Source organism: Calcarisporiella thermophila, assembly GCF_041956535.1.
Source record: "Calcarisporiella thermophila strain CBS 279.70 unplaced genomic scaffold VTP21scaffold_15, whole genome shotgun sequence".
NCBI lineage: Eukaryota > Fungi > Calcarisporiellomycota > Calcarisporiellomycetes > Calcarisporiellales > Calcarisporiellaceae > Calcarisporiella > Calcarisporiella thermophila.
In genome coordinates, this window is record NW_027192205.1 from 196,140 (window position 1) to 212,031 (window position 15,892).

The 15,892-nt window shown below is 40.6% G+C and overlaps 5 protein-coding genes across 5 annotated transcripts; 3 read left to right on the forward strand and 2 right to left on the reverse strand.

The window, feature by feature from the left end:
• Window positions 1-174: 174 nt before the first annotated feature.
• VTP21DRAFT_2669 (uncharacterized protein) lies at window positions 175-2,558 on the forward strand (the record flags this gene model as incomplete). Its single annotated transcript, XM_069392886.1, has 5 exons — window positions 175-190; window positions 246-469; window positions 535-872; window positions 937-1,212; window positions 1,280-2,558. 5 exons carry the CDS (start codon window positions 175-177, stop codon window positions 2,556-2,558), a joined length of 2,133 nt encoding a protein of 710 aa, XP_069249917.1.
• Window positions 2,559-3,019: 461 nt separating this feature from the next.
• VTP21DRAFT_2670 (uncharacterized protein) lies at window positions 3,020-6,494 on the forward strand (the record flags this gene model as incomplete). Its single annotated transcript, XM_069392888.1, has 7 exons — window positions 3,020-3,034; window positions 3,129-3,199; window positions 3,270-3,355; window positions 3,419-3,834; window positions 3,899-4,336; window positions 4,393-4,602; window positions 4,671-6,494. 7 exons carry the CDS (start codon window positions 3,020-3,022, stop codon window positions 6,492-6,494), a joined length of 3,060 nt encoding a protein of 1,019 aa, XP_069249918.1.
• Window positions 6,495-6,954: 460 nt separating this feature from the next.
• VTP21DRAFT_2671 (uncharacterized protein) lies at window positions 6,955-8,211 on the reverse strand (the record flags this gene model as incomplete). Its single annotated transcript, XM_069392889.1, has 5 exons — window positions 6,955-7,599; window positions 7,658-7,728; window positions 7,785-7,850; window positions 7,913-7,990; window positions 8,097-8,211. 5 exons carry the CDS (start codon window positions 8,209-8,211, stop codon window positions 6,955-6,957), a joined length of 975 nt encoding a protein of 324 aa, XP_069249919.1.
• Window positions 8,212-8,407: 196 nt separating this feature from the next.
• Window positions 8,408-9,935, forward strand: VTP21DRAFT_2672 (uncharacterized protein; the record flags this gene model as incomplete). Its single annotated transcript, XM_069392890.1, has 4 exons — window positions 8,408-8,683; window positions 8,755-8,895; window positions 8,955-9,360; window positions 9,427-9,935. 4 exons carry the CDS (start codon window positions 8,408-8,410, stop codon window positions 9,933-9,935), a joined length of 1,332 nt encoding a protein of 443 aa, XP_069249920.1.
• A 189-nt stretch (window positions 9,936-10,124) lies between these two features.
• Window positions 10,125-15,490, reverse strand: VTP21DRAFT_2673 (uncharacterized protein; the record flags this gene model as incomplete). Its single annotated transcript, XM_069392891.1, has 26 exons — window positions 10,125-10,305; window positions 10,380-10,494; window positions 10,568-10,725; window positions 10,784-10,853; window positions 10,929-11,006; window positions 11,067-11,253; window positions 11,317-11,377; window positions 11,445-11,515; window positions 11,578-11,652; window positions 11,723-11,796; window positions 11,864-11,951; window positions 12,013-12,109; window positions 12,179-12,282; window positions 12,350-12,469; window positions 12,526-12,639; window positions 12,708-12,839; window positions 12,937-13,077; window positions 13,140-13,210; window positions 13,280-13,703; window positions 13,768-13,890; window positions 13,957-14,126; window positions 14,210-14,310; window positions 14,372-14,869; window positions 14,929-15,041; window positions 15,106-15,183; window positions 15,239-15,490. The coding sequence occupies 26 exons, from the start codon at window positions 15,488-15,490 to the stop codon at window positions 10,125-10,127; spliced, it is 3,696 nt and encodes a 1,231-aa protein (XP_069249921.1).
• Between the last annotated feature and the right edge of the window lie 402 nt (window positions 15,491-15,892).

Genomic DNA, 15,892 nt, shown 5'->3' on the forward strand with positions numbered 1-15,892 from the left:
ATAGGCAAATCCCGGAGAGAACACTAAAGGAGATGAGTAATTTTAAACGTCTGTAAATATCGGAAAGCATAATGAAATGAAAATATATAAACGTGAGCGATAGGTAGGAATGCAAAAAAGACAAACCAGGAGCATTATATATTTTCTTCTCAATTCTTTACATTCTATTATAGGATGGCTACAAATCAAGGTAAGCATGTTCATTAGACCCTCTTTTTTTTTCTTACCTTTCAGCTTTGCTCTAGCGCTATTTTTGATCGACCCATCATGGGGATTTAAATCGGTGACTTTGACAATGGCTGGAGCTGTCACGGCTTCTCTTCTATTATTATTGAGTATCCAACCTTTTTTTCGTACACCCAACACTGGGAAATCCTCTAAGCAAGGAGTTATAACAAAACCCACCTCACGTCCACAGCCTTCCACACTTCAAAACTCCAAGAATTTTGTTAAAAAAATGGAAGAAAAAGTAGGTTTTGTTTTAACTTTCAAGACTTTTCCTTAAATACTCAAATATTCTACGTGGATTTTCAGAATTATAATTTAATAATATTTTACGGATCCCAAACTGGTACAGCCGAAGATTATGCTATGAGACTTGCTCGAGAGGCTATGCAGAAATATGGATTACGAGTCATAGTTGCAAACGTCGAGGATTACGATCTCCGCTATCTTAGCCAACTACGTTGTCTTGCTATTTTTGTATTGGCGACATATGGAGAGGGTGAACCGACGGATAGCGCGAAAGAATTTTGGGAAATAGTTTGCTCCGAAGATTCAGCGTTCAAAGGAGAAGAGAAGGAGCGCCCACTTGAAAATCTTCGATACTTTATCTTTGGATTGGGAAACCGCGGCTACGAGCTCTTTAACGAGTAATATGGCATTAATTATTTATTTTTATCAATTGGCCTAATTGTGTGTTTTTTAATTGCATAGATGTTCACGGAGAGTTGATAAAGAACTGCAACGTTGGGGTGCAACGAGACTGGGTAGTCGAGGAGAGGGTGACGATGACTCTAACTTGGAAGAAGATTTCCTTACGTGGAAAGAAGAGATATGGAGTATACTGTCGAAGGAAATGGTACTTGCCACGCTCGAGAGTGATAGCTCCTATTCTGAACAATTTATTGTTAAAGAGTTATCCTCGGAGGAATTAGAGAAAACACATGTATATCATGGCGAACTGGTTGATCAAAATATCAAAAATCAAGAGTAAGGCTTAGCTTTAACTGGAATTGTCTGAGTATTCTAATTATTTGAACCTAAACCATTCTTATAGCATTAATGAATATAGCGCGAAAAGGCCGTTCTTTGCACCGATATCAACTAGAAACCTTTTTTCATCCACTTGCTCACGCGTCTGTATTCATGGTGAAATTGATTTAGCAAGCTCGGGCATGACATACGAAACAGGCGACCACCTTGGAGTTTGGCCATTGAATCCCGAAGAAGAGGTTGAACGTTTAGCCAGAGCACTTGGGCTTTGGTCTCGCGTTGATCAGATCATCACAGTCCGGAGCAAGGAGGGGTCTGGCAACAAGCTCTATCCGTTCCCTTCGCCAAGCTCATATCGCACCATTTTTCGGCATTATCTTGATATTTGCACCATCCCTTCACGTCAAACTATTTGTCAACTTGCAAACTTTGCTCCAACCGATGATGCCAAAAACTATTTAACTAATCTCGGTGAGAAAGCCGAGTACACTCGTAGAGTAAAGAATTCATGTCTTACGCTAGGTCAAGTGCTAGAACGCGCGTCAACCCAATCATTTACTGGAGTGCCTTTCTCCTTCATCGTCGAAAATATATCCAGATTACAGTGTAGATACTACTCAATATCTTCATCCAACATGGTATCTCCAAATTCACCGCACATAGCTGCAGTAGCTCTTTCATATCACCCAGATGGGGAGCCTTCTCGTACAGTTTATGGAGTTGGGTCGAATTATCTCAAGAAGATATTTCACCACCAGAATCCAAACGAACCCATCAATTTTCCCAATACACCGCACTACCATATAACAAGGACTCATAACATTGTTCGTATACCAGTTCATATCCGACAATCAACCTTCAAATTGCCGCAAGACAAGAGTATTCCAATCATAATGGTAGGTCCCGGAACGGGTGCAGCACCATTTCGAGGATTTATGCAAGAACGTGCACTAAGTGCTGAGAAAGGAGAAGACGTGGGGCCAATGCTCTTGTTCACTGGATGTAGAAATAAGGAGCAAGACTTTCTCTACGGCGATGAATGGGAGCAATATTTTCAACATTTGCCATTTTCTCAAGTGATTACTGCATTTTCCCGAGATCAGCCGGAGAAAATATATGTTCAACATCGACTATATGAGAATGCGACAGCAGTTTGGAATATATTAAGCACTAAAAGTGGTTACTTTTATGTATGTGGAGATGCTAAGAGCATGGCAAAAGAGGTGAATTTGACGTTGGTGCGAATTGCGCAGGAGCTTGGGGCGATGACTCAGCAGGAAGCCATGGATTGGGTTAAAGATTTGAGATCAAATGGAAGGTATATGGAGGATGTGTGGAGCTAATTCGAAGTACTCTATTAGTTTTTGCAATGTATAGAGCATTTCCATTTTCTTTATTTTTTTTTTAATAGAGCATGCAGATTTTAATATAATTTATAACATGAGAATTTCAAGCATATATTTTCACTGTGCAACTAATAAAACCCCAAACTCCAAAAGCTGCTTGGTTTATACGAGTTCAATACAATTACTGCTTTTCTAGATTTAGTTAAACTACTGTTATTACTACCCTTACTCAGACATGTTAGAGAAGCCAGGATGTTGAATAATGAACAGAAGGCTCTAGAGTATCAAAATCGAGTGCATTATAAATCCTCATTCATAATTTAAGTGGCTTGGTATTCCTCATTCATCTCTTCGCGACCTAGTCTTCCTTCGACAAAGGTGGTGTTCTTTTTGCTTCTTTTTTTTTTGCTTCTATTTTTTTTATACATAATTTTATTGTGAAATAAGCCTTTTTCGTCATGTCGAAAGTACCGGTATATAATCATTGCATTTAATTATGAAAATCCTTTGGATTTTACCTCCAAACAGAATTAACGCGTGTATCACTTATTCTGTAAATTTCTATAGCAAAGTATGGAGATAGAAAAAGATGCTAGTACTTCCGTGAACATCGATGAGGGCTTGTATTCCCGTCAACTGTAATCTAACATTGCCCTTTTTACTTGATCATTTAGAATTCAGCTCATTATAATTTCTCCAACAAAATAGTTACGTACTTGGCCACGATGCCATGAAAAGGATGGGCACTTCTTCCGTTCTGATTATTGGATTGAAGGGTCTAGGTGTCGAAATTGGTAAGTTTTTTAATTTGATTTTTCATTCTTACGTCTCTCTAATTTCCTGGTCATTCTTTAAAGCCAAAAATGTTGTGCTCGCTGGAGTAAAAAGTGTCACCCTCTACGATCCAAATCCAGTAAACATTTCTGATCTTAGTACTCAGTTCTATCTTCGTGAAGAAGATGTTGGAAAGAGCCGTGCATCTGTATCTGCTCCTCATCTTGCAGAATTAAATCAATACGTTCCTGTATCGGTTTGGGAGGGCGAATTAACAAATGATGTGCTAGCAAAACATAAAGTGGTCGTATGCACTGACGTGCCCCTCAAGAAACAACTAGAAATCAATGCGTTTTGCCACGATAATGATATCTACTTTATTTCAGCAGATGTGCGTGGACTTTTTGGAATGGCATTCAATGATTTTGGAAAAGCCTTTCAAGTTATTGACACAACTGGAGAAGAGCCATTAACAGGCATGATAGCTGCGATTAGCAAGGTTATTACATAAACTACTATTTTCTTTTAGGGACATTATATTGATTATCAATTTTTATATTCAGGATAATGAGGGCATTGTCACATGTCTAGATGAGTCCCGACACGGCCTTGAAGATGGTGACTACGTGACATTCTCTGAGATCAAAGGCATGGAGGAGCTGAATGGATGCTCGCCCAAAAAAATCAAGGTGCTTGGCCCTTACACTTTCGGAATTGGCGATACGTCCAGCCTTAGTGAATATGTGAGCGGCGGCATGTTCACACAGGTGAAGATGCCCAAGACTATCGACTTCGATTCCCTCCAAACTGCCTTAAAGAAACCACAATTTCTTGTGTCCGATTTCGCTAAATTCGATCGACCTGCACAACTACATGTTGGATTCCAAGCCCTTGATGCCTTCAGAGCTAAGCATGGGCGCCTACCCCGCCCCAGGAATGAGGAAGATGCTAATGAGGTTCTAGCTCTTACCAATGAAATAAATGGTAGAAGTGAAGAGAAGGTTTGTTAGAAAGCTAAATTTTTATATTTTTTGCATTACTAACCATGCGTTATTAGGCTGAAATCGATGATAAGCTAATCAAGGAACTTTCCTATCAAGCAGCTGGTGATCTTTCACCAATGGTGGCAGTGTTTGGCGGTTTGATTGCCCAAGAGGTTCTCAAAGCTTGCAGTGGCAAGTTCCATCCGATCCACCAATATTTCTACTTTGATGCACTTGAATGCCTGCCCAACTCAGCAGAACTAACTGAAGAAGATTGCCAACCTGTAACACCATCATTACAGTTTTAAAGATCGATTTCCAGTTCATACTTATTCCTTTCTTTATTTTTTAGATTGGCTCTCGCTATGATGGCCAGATTGCGGTGTTCGGACGAAAATTCCAAGATAGGATTGCCAATTTCAAAGAGTTCTTGGTTGGTGCTGGTGCCATTGGGTGTGAAATGTTGAAAAACTGGGCAATGATGGGTCTTGGTACTGGCCCACAGGGCATAGTCCATATTACGGATATGGACACGATCGAAAAGAGCAATCTTAACCGACAGTTCCTCTTCCGTCCCGGAGATGTGGGCAAACTCAAGGCTGAAACAGCTTCCGCAGCCATTGCTAAAATGAACCCTAACGTGATCGGTAAAATCATTTCTCACCCAGATCGAGTCGGCCCCGAGGCAGAGAATGTTTACGACGACGCTTTCTTTGAGTCGCTCGATGGTGTTACAAACGCCCTCGATAATCTGGAGGCACGCAAGTACATGGACCGCCGCTGCGTCTATTATCGTAAACCTTTGCTGGAGTCGGGAACACTCGGCACCAAAGGGAATACACAGGTGGTCATACCTTTCCTAACGGAATCCTACTCGTCATCCCAGGACCCACCAGAGAAACAAATTCCCATTTGCACGCTGAAAAATTTCCCGAACGCGATCGAGCATACTATTCAGTGGGCAAGGGATCTATTTGAGGGTATGTTCCGACAGCCAGCTGAAAATGTCAACCTCTACTTGGTCCAACCAAACTTTATGGAGACAACACTATCCCAAAGCGGAAATCAAAAGGAGATCCTTACGACCATTCGAGATTTCCTTGTGACTGCGAAGCCACTTACATTTGATGAGTGCATTGTCTGGGCTCGATTGCGCTTTGAAGAACACTTCAACAACAACATTCGGCAGCTTCTATTCAATTTCCCAAAGGATGCGGTCACCTCCTCGGGGACGCTTTTCTGGTCGGGACCAAAGCGTGCGCCCGACGCGATTACGTTTGATACTGACAACCAGCTTCATATGGACTTCATTGTGGCTGCAGCTAATCTACACGCTTTTAACTATGGGTTGAAGGGAGTCGACGACCGAAACTACATACGCGGGGTGCTGCAAAATGTCATCGTCCCGGAGTTTCAACCCAAGAAAGGCGTGAAGATTCAGGTTCAAGAAAACGAGAACGTACCACAGGAATCCGCTGATGAGAGCGAACTCCGCCAGATCATAAGCCAGATTCCCCCGGCGAGTCAACTTGCTGGGTTCCGCCTTAACCCTGTTGAATTTGAAAAGGACGATGACACCAATTTCCACATTGACTTCATTACGGCCGCTTCCAACCTTCGTGCCACAAACTACGGTATTCAGCCGGCAGACCGTCACCGCACTAAATTCATTGCTGGCAAGATCATTCCTGCCATTGCAACGACAACTGCCCTTGTCACTGGGCTGGTATGTCTCGAACTCTATAAGGTGATCGACGGCAAGAATAGACTCGAGGATTATAAGAATGGCTTCGTGAATTTGGCGCTTCCCTTCTTCGGCTTCTCGGAGCCGATTGCCGCTCCCAAACTGGCTTATCACGACACCGAGTTCACGCTGTGGGATCGATTCGATATCAATGGCGACCCAACACTCAAGGAATTTTTGGACTATTTCCAAAGGGAACATCAACTCGAAGTGACGATGCTTTCTTGCGGAGTGAGCATGCTCTATTCGTTCTTCATGCCGAAGAAAAAGCTAGATGAGAGGATGGGCATGCCGATTTCACGTCTAGTGGAGACAGTAAGTCGTAAGCCTATTCCGCCTCACGTGAAGGCCTTGGTGTTGGAGATGTGTGTGAATGATAAAGATGGAGAAGATGTAGAGGTTCCGTATGTTCGCGTGAAGATTAGGGATTAAAGGTGGCTAAACTGGAATAAACTCGAGCAATTTTTTTTTCAAAGCAGTAGAATAAAATTTTTGCAAGATTTTTATTTTTGGAATATATATTATTTGAACGTCATTAAAGAATTCATTGCAATGTGGAATTTATCATCTCTACCCAGTGGACTGGATAGTTTGGTTGGTTTTTGCTGGAAATGCTTTGCCAAAAACAATTCTGAGGGAAATGGTTCTGAAATGCAGAGAGCGCGATTATCTTGATTTAGAGGTAATACATTTTATTCAAACTCTGATAGACTAGAATCGTCCTTAAGGAAACTAGCATTCTGCAGTTGTAACCATGGAATGAAACTTCTGTATGAAAACAGAGAGGGTATAAAATTATATTATAAATGATACTAATAATGCTCTCAAAACAAAAAAATTCATGCACTTTCATTCTTAAAATAAATAAAAAAGTATAACCACTAAATATAAGCTAATGTCGACTTTGACTTCGTCGTCTTGTTTTATTTTTATCGTATCCTCGGTGACTAGAAGATACGTTGTCATCTCTACTTTCGAGCTTATACCTACGTTTAGCCCTGCTTCCTTCTCTACTTCTTTCCCTGCCTCTCTCTCTGCTCATTTCTCTATCTCTTCTTCTGCCTCTACCCCTATCTCTTTCCCTGCTTCTACTTCTGCTACTATATTTATTTCTGCGCTTTTCATTATTCCGTTCGCGACGCCAATGATCGCTAGAATTCATATTTTCGCGCGGTTGGTCATAGTTATCCGGTGATTTTTCTCGACTTCTTGAAGAATAATTATGCAAAACTTGGCGCTGTCCTCTTGCAGTGGATGTTCGAATATCCGTATAACTTTCTAATCTATCATTATCGCGTCTTCTTCTCCAGCAATCAGAGTATATTTGATCCGATTCAATTCGAGGTATCTCATGGTTATCTCCAACCTTTAGCGGCATTTTAAATGGCCTGTCACGGCCTCCAAATCTCAACTGGCCCGACTCCTTTCGTCCACCGAGTCCACCGCCCAGGCGACGCGGAATCCAGCCGTCCATAATGCGGCTTCTCTCATAATCTACTAAAATTGGCTTGCTATCTACTAACATGTTGTTTGCATTCTTCAGAAAAACTAAGTCAGAGTGTAGCCAGATATATTTGCAAAAAACTATGGATTACTTGATAAGCATTTTCAGCACTTCTCTTGTCTAAATATTCGATAAACGCGTATCCGCGCGAATCTCCAGTAACTATGCAGAATATATCAGAGTGTGGGCTTTATCACGTAATAATCGTGTATATTTACCAAAATTTCGAACCAGACGCAGAGATTTGATGGAGCCATACTGGCTAAAAACAGAATTCAGCGTTTCTAAAGATATTGTTACGATTTAATTTTTCGTAATTAAAATTATCACTAACATGTTAATTTACCCTCGTTTGTGTCTAGATTAAGTCTAGCGACAAAAATCGTCGTATAAGGATCTCCTTCAACAGATTTCGGCAGAGCATCTATGTGAAAGCAAAAATTCAAAGCGATACGATGTAAGTGTTCACGAAAAACAAAAAGTCTTCAATTAAATCAGGAATAAATTCGTAAATAAAGGATATGACTAACAAATTGCATTCTGTGCTCGGGAAATTGCATGATCGTGCGGTTTTATATCTGTTCCATCAATAGAGCCAACCTGCAAGGGCACGTAGATTTTACTGTACCAATGCCCCTTTCGCATTTCCTTTCTCTTTTATGGAAAAACTGTATGATATAAAGGCCGTTATCTTATAAGATTTCTTTGATCGTTTTGATCATATTATTCGCAGGTTAGGTTAGAGCTAAGCCACCATTTCGACTTAATGTTGACAAGAGCAGAGGAAAATAAAAGAACCAACTAGAAATCAATAATCTTAAAACTTTGGTAGATCGCAAAAATGTCTTACTGGCGCAATGCTAGATCATTAGCTCTCCTTCGGTCGTCTTCTTTTCTATATACTTCACCCAATATCACACATGCAAGACCCTCTCGTCTTGCCACTCTTCAGACTCGAAATACAAGTGCATTCGCAAAATTCGTCGAGACCCTAAAGACTCAATGGAAGAAGAACAGAGAGCTCCAAGATAACATTAAACAATTACAGGATCAGACGGGAAAAATGTCTGATAGTGATGCCCTGAAGAAAGCAAAAGAAATGTACGAGAAGGCTAAGGTTTGTTTCACATACTACCAGGCTTGGCATTGAATACTCCAATGGCTTACTTGTGCTTTTCCTCAATTTAGGAGGGCGCCGACCAGACATCGAGTGCGCTCGGAAAGACAGCTGAGGTATTTAAAAAACAGGCAGACGAATTCGGCCAAAAGTTTAGCGAAACTATTAAGGAAGCCTCTGAGACGAAATTTGTAAAGGATGGTGCAGAAAAGGTACATTTTATTATCTCTTTAATTGGAAGAAACAGTTCTAATTTGCTTTCCCTCGGTAGATCTCTTCATTTGCTCAAAAAGTCTCGGAAACCGCTGAGCCGATTGTACAAAGCCCTCATGTACAAAAAGTATCCGAGTCAGTCAAAGTTGTGCTCGAGGACACTAGTAGCCGTTATGGAGGTTTCGTCGACAAAGAGACACGGCGTAAGCTTCGTGAAGAAGCAATGAAGAAAGAAGGGCTCGACCCCGCTTCGAGTGCCAAACGTCGTGTCGAGGAAGACCCCAATGCTGGTCAAAACATAGTCTTACACAAAGACTCTGCATGGAAAGAGAGCTGGAATAAATTCAAGGAGAACAACCCCGTAATGCAAGGGATTTTCAACATGAAACGATCTTATGACGATAGTGACAACATCTTCATTTCATATACTCGTGCATTCACTGACCGGATATCGGATGCATTCTGTAAGCTTCTGTCACTCAATTGATATTGAAGATGTTTCAAGCTCAACTCTAATTTTCAACATTTAGCGTCTATCTTTGAGGAAACAGAGACTGCACAAGCCATTCGCTCACTACAACAGATTGACCCCCGCTTCAATCTCGATCGCTTTATCAAGGAAGCACGCGAGTACATTGTTCCAGAAGTGCTTGACGCCTATCTCAAGGGTGACGCCCAGACATTACGTGAGTGGTGTTCCGAGGCCACCTACAATGTACTTACGGCCGGTATCCAGGCGCAAATTCAGCAAGGGCTTGTGAGCGATTGTAGAATTCTCGATTTACGCAATGTAGAGCTGGTGACTGCTAAAGTGCTCGACAACGATGTTCCTGTGTTGGTGCTTAGCTTCCAAACCCAGGAGGTCATCTTGTTTAGAAATCGTTTGACACGAGAAATTGTGTACGGAAAAGAGGACCATATTGAGCAAGTGACGTACGCGTGCGTGCTCACCATGCGAGAGGAGGACTTACAAAACCCTACAACAGGTGGATGGAGAGTCATTGACATGGCGAAACACGACTCTCGCCCCACCTGGTAAAATAGATGTTTTATTTCTTTTCCCACCCCCATAAAAACCGTGATCCTTGTCTTGTCGAAATATAATCCAAATAGACATATATCAATGTTCCTTTTTTCCCTTTCTATCGGGCTTTTTAAATGGATCGTTCACTTTAATTTTGTAACTGTATTAATTTCCATGTTCCTTTCTAAAAATCCATTTATTTTTTCAAAAGAATATTTGATCAAAGATCTTGTTCGGGCCATTCACCGTGGAATTTAACCGACGAGTTTCAAGTTCACTGTGCTGTGGCTCAAGTTTGGCCATGGCGCTCTCTAGAGCTGAAGTCACCAAGGCGTAACGAGCCTGTTTTCGAGAGAGTATTGTGTAAAAAGCGCGTGCTCCCAGCCTTTTTAATAACACGCAATAATAACAAATTGGTAAACTAAATCCAAATATTATCTATTATAATGCACAGCTTACCAGAGAACTTGCGCTTCAGTTACCTCGCATTTGCAACCGCATTGCCGTGCAATCTGAGAAGACTGCCGACTTCTGATAAGAACATAGCCAAAACGAATGATATTAAATGTGGCCTCTAGCAGTATAGTAAATCCAAAGCCCCGTTGTTATTGAGAGCACAATTCTTCAATTAAATGTTCCCATCATACCGATTAAAAAGCGTTCATTTTGCATAGGGAGCGATTTGGCATGATGATGAAACTTCATAGCACATAAAATGTAGTTTTGGTAAATGTTAAGCAGTACCACTGTGATCGAATTTAGTTCAGTATCGATATAGATGGGATGAAATTTAGGCTTCAACGCGCTGCATATCATATGGATCGTTAATGATCAATAAAGCATGGGTGAATTCCACTACTTACTGCATCATCTTATAAATTAAAGAAATACCGGGGTGGCTAGTTGTGTCAATGGTCAATAGTTCATTGATATCTATTAATAAAAAAGAGCAGATGTTCAGAAAATCATAGGGCTCCACTATCCTTTTCTATATGCTCGAATTCCTACAGGATCCTCGTAAGCGTGAATAGTCAGATTTTATGGTGAAATTTTTTGTATTAATCAAGAGGCCGCACCAGGGAAAATCTAGAAAACACTGTGTTGAGCACAAGCTATCGGGATAGAACAGACGATAAATATCCTTACCGAAAGTATGTTTGATTCTTGGCACGGTAAACCCATCCAGCTCCAAGTCGAAATTAATAAGTGATTTTTCGCGATTGACAAAACAACCATAGGCAGGCATTCCATCATACATACACTGCAGAAATTTGGCAACATTCTCTTTAATTGTGCTTATGTAGAGAAAATCGTCGACGAATCTTAAAAGGGCCTGTTTTAGCATTATGGATATTGTTGGCTCGATCTAATGAAACTATCCAAATCAAAAGCCTACCCCATTTTTATCCGAAACCACAAACTGTAGCTTCTTTTTCTCGAGATCGCCATAATAATAACTAGATGAAAATATATGCTATTCAATTCATTTGAAACCGATTAGGCGATGCAATATCTCAGTTTTACCTGCAGAGAAGCGTAGAGAGTACTGACCCTTGTGGGATGCCCAAGGTTTGCTTATAAAACTTCTTTCCGATCTAGAAAATACACAGATGAGCAAGTATTCTAGTAAGTGTAGCAATCTCGCAGCAAACTTTACCTTGATTAGATTCGAAGAAACGTGCTCCTGCAACAAAGCAAGTAAAGATTCTCTATCTTCATAAGTGTGAACCACCTATGAGTTGAAAAGTGAGGTTTAGTCGATATTTTCATTATTTCGATTGCTAAATAGTTTCGCTATCTACCTGATCTACCAGAACAACATGCCGGAGGGAATGAGAAAGCTCCCGAGAAAAATCCACAAATTGCGGGAATTCATCTATAAAGTGCCGAAAAATCAAATGGGATGATTTGTGAAAAGAGAAGTAGAATTTTGCTATATATACCAGCCGTCCTAGCTTTGCGCTGATAGCTCTTTCTAATTTTCCCAGCCGAATTAAATAAAATAGCGTACTTTTGAACCAAATATTCATCCTGTCAAATTTTTGACTAATTAGTTACTTTTATACCCAGGAAATATGGACGTTCGTATTACCTCCTTCAACACGTTTCGAATTATATCTAATACCTTATGCTGATCGATGCTATCGAAGCAACATCTAATGTCTACTTTTGCGAAATATATCTGTTCTCTGTGAAATGAACGGTAGCAATTTAGCTCATATCATCATTGTAGAATAAAGCAAATAAACCATACATACCTTTCTTTTCTGGCTTTTAAGAAGTGCTTTTTAAAACACTTCAGTTTTCGATAAATATCGTTTACTCCCAGCACAGAACTCCCAAGAATACCGTGTTGACGACCCTTAATAAAACAAATATATAGGTTGTTACATGTGCTGGTTTCTAAAATAAAGCAGTCTAATGCGTACTTTTTCAAATAGTAAAATTTGATACAAATTTTGAAGAATCGAGTTGATTGGGGGTCCGGGGATTAGCCGCGATTTCCCATTAGTTCTTTTTCCGTCTGCCGCAAGAAGACGTGCAATTTCCTAATTAACGAATTGTTAATAAATGCTTGTAGAAGGAGTCCTTTATCTCGCTGTACCTTTGACAGCCTTCTCCTCAAATTTATAATGGGGCGTAGCCCATTCTCCTTGGGTAGTAACCGAACATGGGAATATCCAAGGCGACGCCCTTTTAGTACCAACTCTAGGTTTGTCTGTGTATATATTGTTAATATTTCAAGAGGCTAAACAAAATGCAAAATTAATAATACAATATACTTACAGTGGAAACTTCCTCTAGGAGAGCTGTCTTTATTCTCTCAAGAACCGGCTCAGTAATACGTGCCCATAAATCTTGTCGAAAATAAAAAAGCCGATTACGATGGGGAGCGCTTTCGGTCACATAGAAGTTCGTCTAATATCAAATGGATATCGAAGGGTTTATCATTTAGGTTAGAAAAGGCGCTGCATGCAAAAGCGGTTGAGAGATATATAACAAAAATAAGACTCACGCGAATTAGAGCCATGATAAAGGAGTCGAATAGCCAAAAAATAAACTCGTATAAAATCTCTCTACGTTTCCGCGTTTCGGTCGGCGGGATGTGACGTGTGGAATTGATTTCATCTGGATCTAGCCAGCTGCACTTGTTTATCTATTTATGAAATGTAAGTCTGTAGGATGAGGCAACAATTCTACGATAAAAAAAAAGCTTACCTGAAAGCCTTGAATCACTTGGTGCAGAGAAATTGTTTCAAAACGTCGAATTCGAACGAATCGGTCGATAGCTTTATATAAATATTGCCTATTCTAGTGTCTTCTTCGCAAAATGATAATGTGGATTCCAAGAAACAAACCACTGGCAATCACATTCCAATTCTCCTCGCATCCCCAAAAGTCATTAGGGATGACACGGCGTACCACGGCCTTCAGGAAAAACGACACTTGATGGTAGTTCGAAAAAGAAGCAATCAGTGAGGATGAGGTCGCATCGAATTCAAATTCTGTCGATAGTGTCCCGGTTGGTGGTAGGGGCTGTTGTGTAGCATATTCGTTCTCAGAAACGGTCTCGTGAAATGCTGGGGAGTGCTTTGTTTGATTAATAATTCCTATTGAGGAATTACTTGATTTGAGTGCGTTAAATGTGCCTGAGCCTGACGTTGTCGCTACTGACTCAGTTTCATGTTTGTCAATGTCGACTTCCATCATGTCAGCTTTAGAAGTAGAATGACAGCTACTTGCCAAAGATTCGGACATGTTTGCCCCCGTTAAATCGAGCAACTAGATAGGATGAGTCTAAAAATTAGTCATTGAACAATTGCCATTTCTATGCAAACTTCAGTACCGGAACGGGACAGTAGCGCTTTATCAGGTCAAGATATCGACAGCGGCGATGAAGTTGCATCATGCGCTTTACCATCGCCACAACCTTGCGGAGGCGCCAAGGGACTTTCTTAACTTTTGATATCTAATATATATATAAAAAGGATTCCCTTTATAATTGCCTCCACTAAATTGGCAGAGCCTTGTATACCTTTATTTCGTTCTCACGGTAAACAAATTCTTTGAATGGCTGTGTTGTTGCAGAATAGTCGACCGGACAAGTGAAAACATTTTCTAGCCGAAACTGCCTTGGGAATATGTAGCGAAGGATGTGCTCTGCGTCAGCGTCCGTGCCCGTTTGACGAAAACGATTCAACACATCTGATTGTCGTTAGAATAATGGCAATCATTCACCAAGAATATGAATATCTAACAAACACACATCAACAAATATATTTTCTTACGTATTTTGGGAAGACCAAGGGCTATTGATCCATTTCTCGCACGCATTGGACGTGCGTAAAAATTTCGAGAACGCACAAAAATAATTTTTGCTGGTGTTAATCTTTCGAAAAGAGTGAGAAACCATTACTACGAGACTTAAGTGGTAGAGGTCAATATCTTACTCAAACTTTGGCTGATTGCCACCATATATTAACTCATCTCCAATGCCACTCATAAAGCTTGAACTGGACACCGTACGGGATAGGTCTCGCTTGAGATTACGGGTCAAGTTTAAATTGGAGGTTTGCTTCTCGAGCCGTGGCATTTTCATGGCTGGTTCCAGTGCTACTTCATCTAATTCTTTCTCTCGAGGCTCGCGAGCAGGTGACTTCTTCCTTTTTCGAGAAACGCCCTGTGCCTTCATCTTGCTCATGGAACCTGGATCCTCCAGATCCACCTCCATTTCGTTTTGGTTGTTGTCTATATGCTTGAGGCATCTTTTGGGATTACACGCGTGAGTACTTTTATTACGAATAACAACATGGTGACTGTTCAATGACTGGGGAGGCGTGGGAATTTCGTGGAGAGGCGTGCCGGTAACCTGAAAGTAACTGTCGTTTTGAAGTTCAACAAACATACTGGTATGGTTCAAGAGATAAGACATGACGGAATCTCCAATCCTGAAGAAAATGTTCCAACGTTATTTTACGCCATTTTTATAAGAAATACCCAATCGTACCTCGATAAAAGTGTAATCCATAGTTTGGACTTCAAGAAGTTAACGATGGTATTCGGAAACACACATTCAATCCCTCGCATACCATAGGTTGTGTACATGCTCTGGTCCCATGTCTAGCATGAGAGAGAGAATCGTCTATAACAGCCATAGAATTACAAAAACACAAATATTACATACTCTGCGATATCCATTAGTGAGCATGTTGGAAGGATAGCGAGATGTGCCAAATAATGACTCTATGGCACGGTTAACTAACTATGGATCGCTGTCAGAATTCGCGTTATTCAATAAAGATTCATCCAAGGATTACCTCATTCTGGTTTCTCTCTCTTATTGACACATCTTTCGGAGGCTCTCTCAAAGATACGCGTACAACCAAGGTAGTAGAAACGAATCTCGTATATTCGACAGGATCGGTGGGAAGAATGTATGGGTGCTCACCAACGTGGGAGATGAGAAATTGATGTAGCGTGGTAATTTCGGGAAACAGGCGAATTAAAACTGGATGCTCAATAGCATGAGTCAAATGGCTCGACATAGGTATTCGTTCCAGGTCATCCATCTGCAACACTACTCTCCATTTATCTTCCGCGTCTATGAAAAAAACAACGAGAACAATGGAATTATGCAATGGATTTTTGGCCACCTTTTTAAAAACTGCTGCGCCCCTAACTACTACAAATTATTTCGAGTAATATAATTCCCTCGCAAACAACATAAATGAAAAATGAAAAAAGAAAACCTATATGCGAATTAATTTCACTATTAGAGTCAAGTAACAAACACTTTGGGAGACCATATGACAATGTTATCCTCACTTTAGTATTCAAAATGCAACAGAGATCTCAATTTGAATAGGCACACTAAAATCAGAAATTGGGGATACAATCTAATCCCATAATTTACGATACTGCGATTTTGGCCCAGAATGGGTAAAAACGGCCCCTCGGTTCCAATTTCAAGG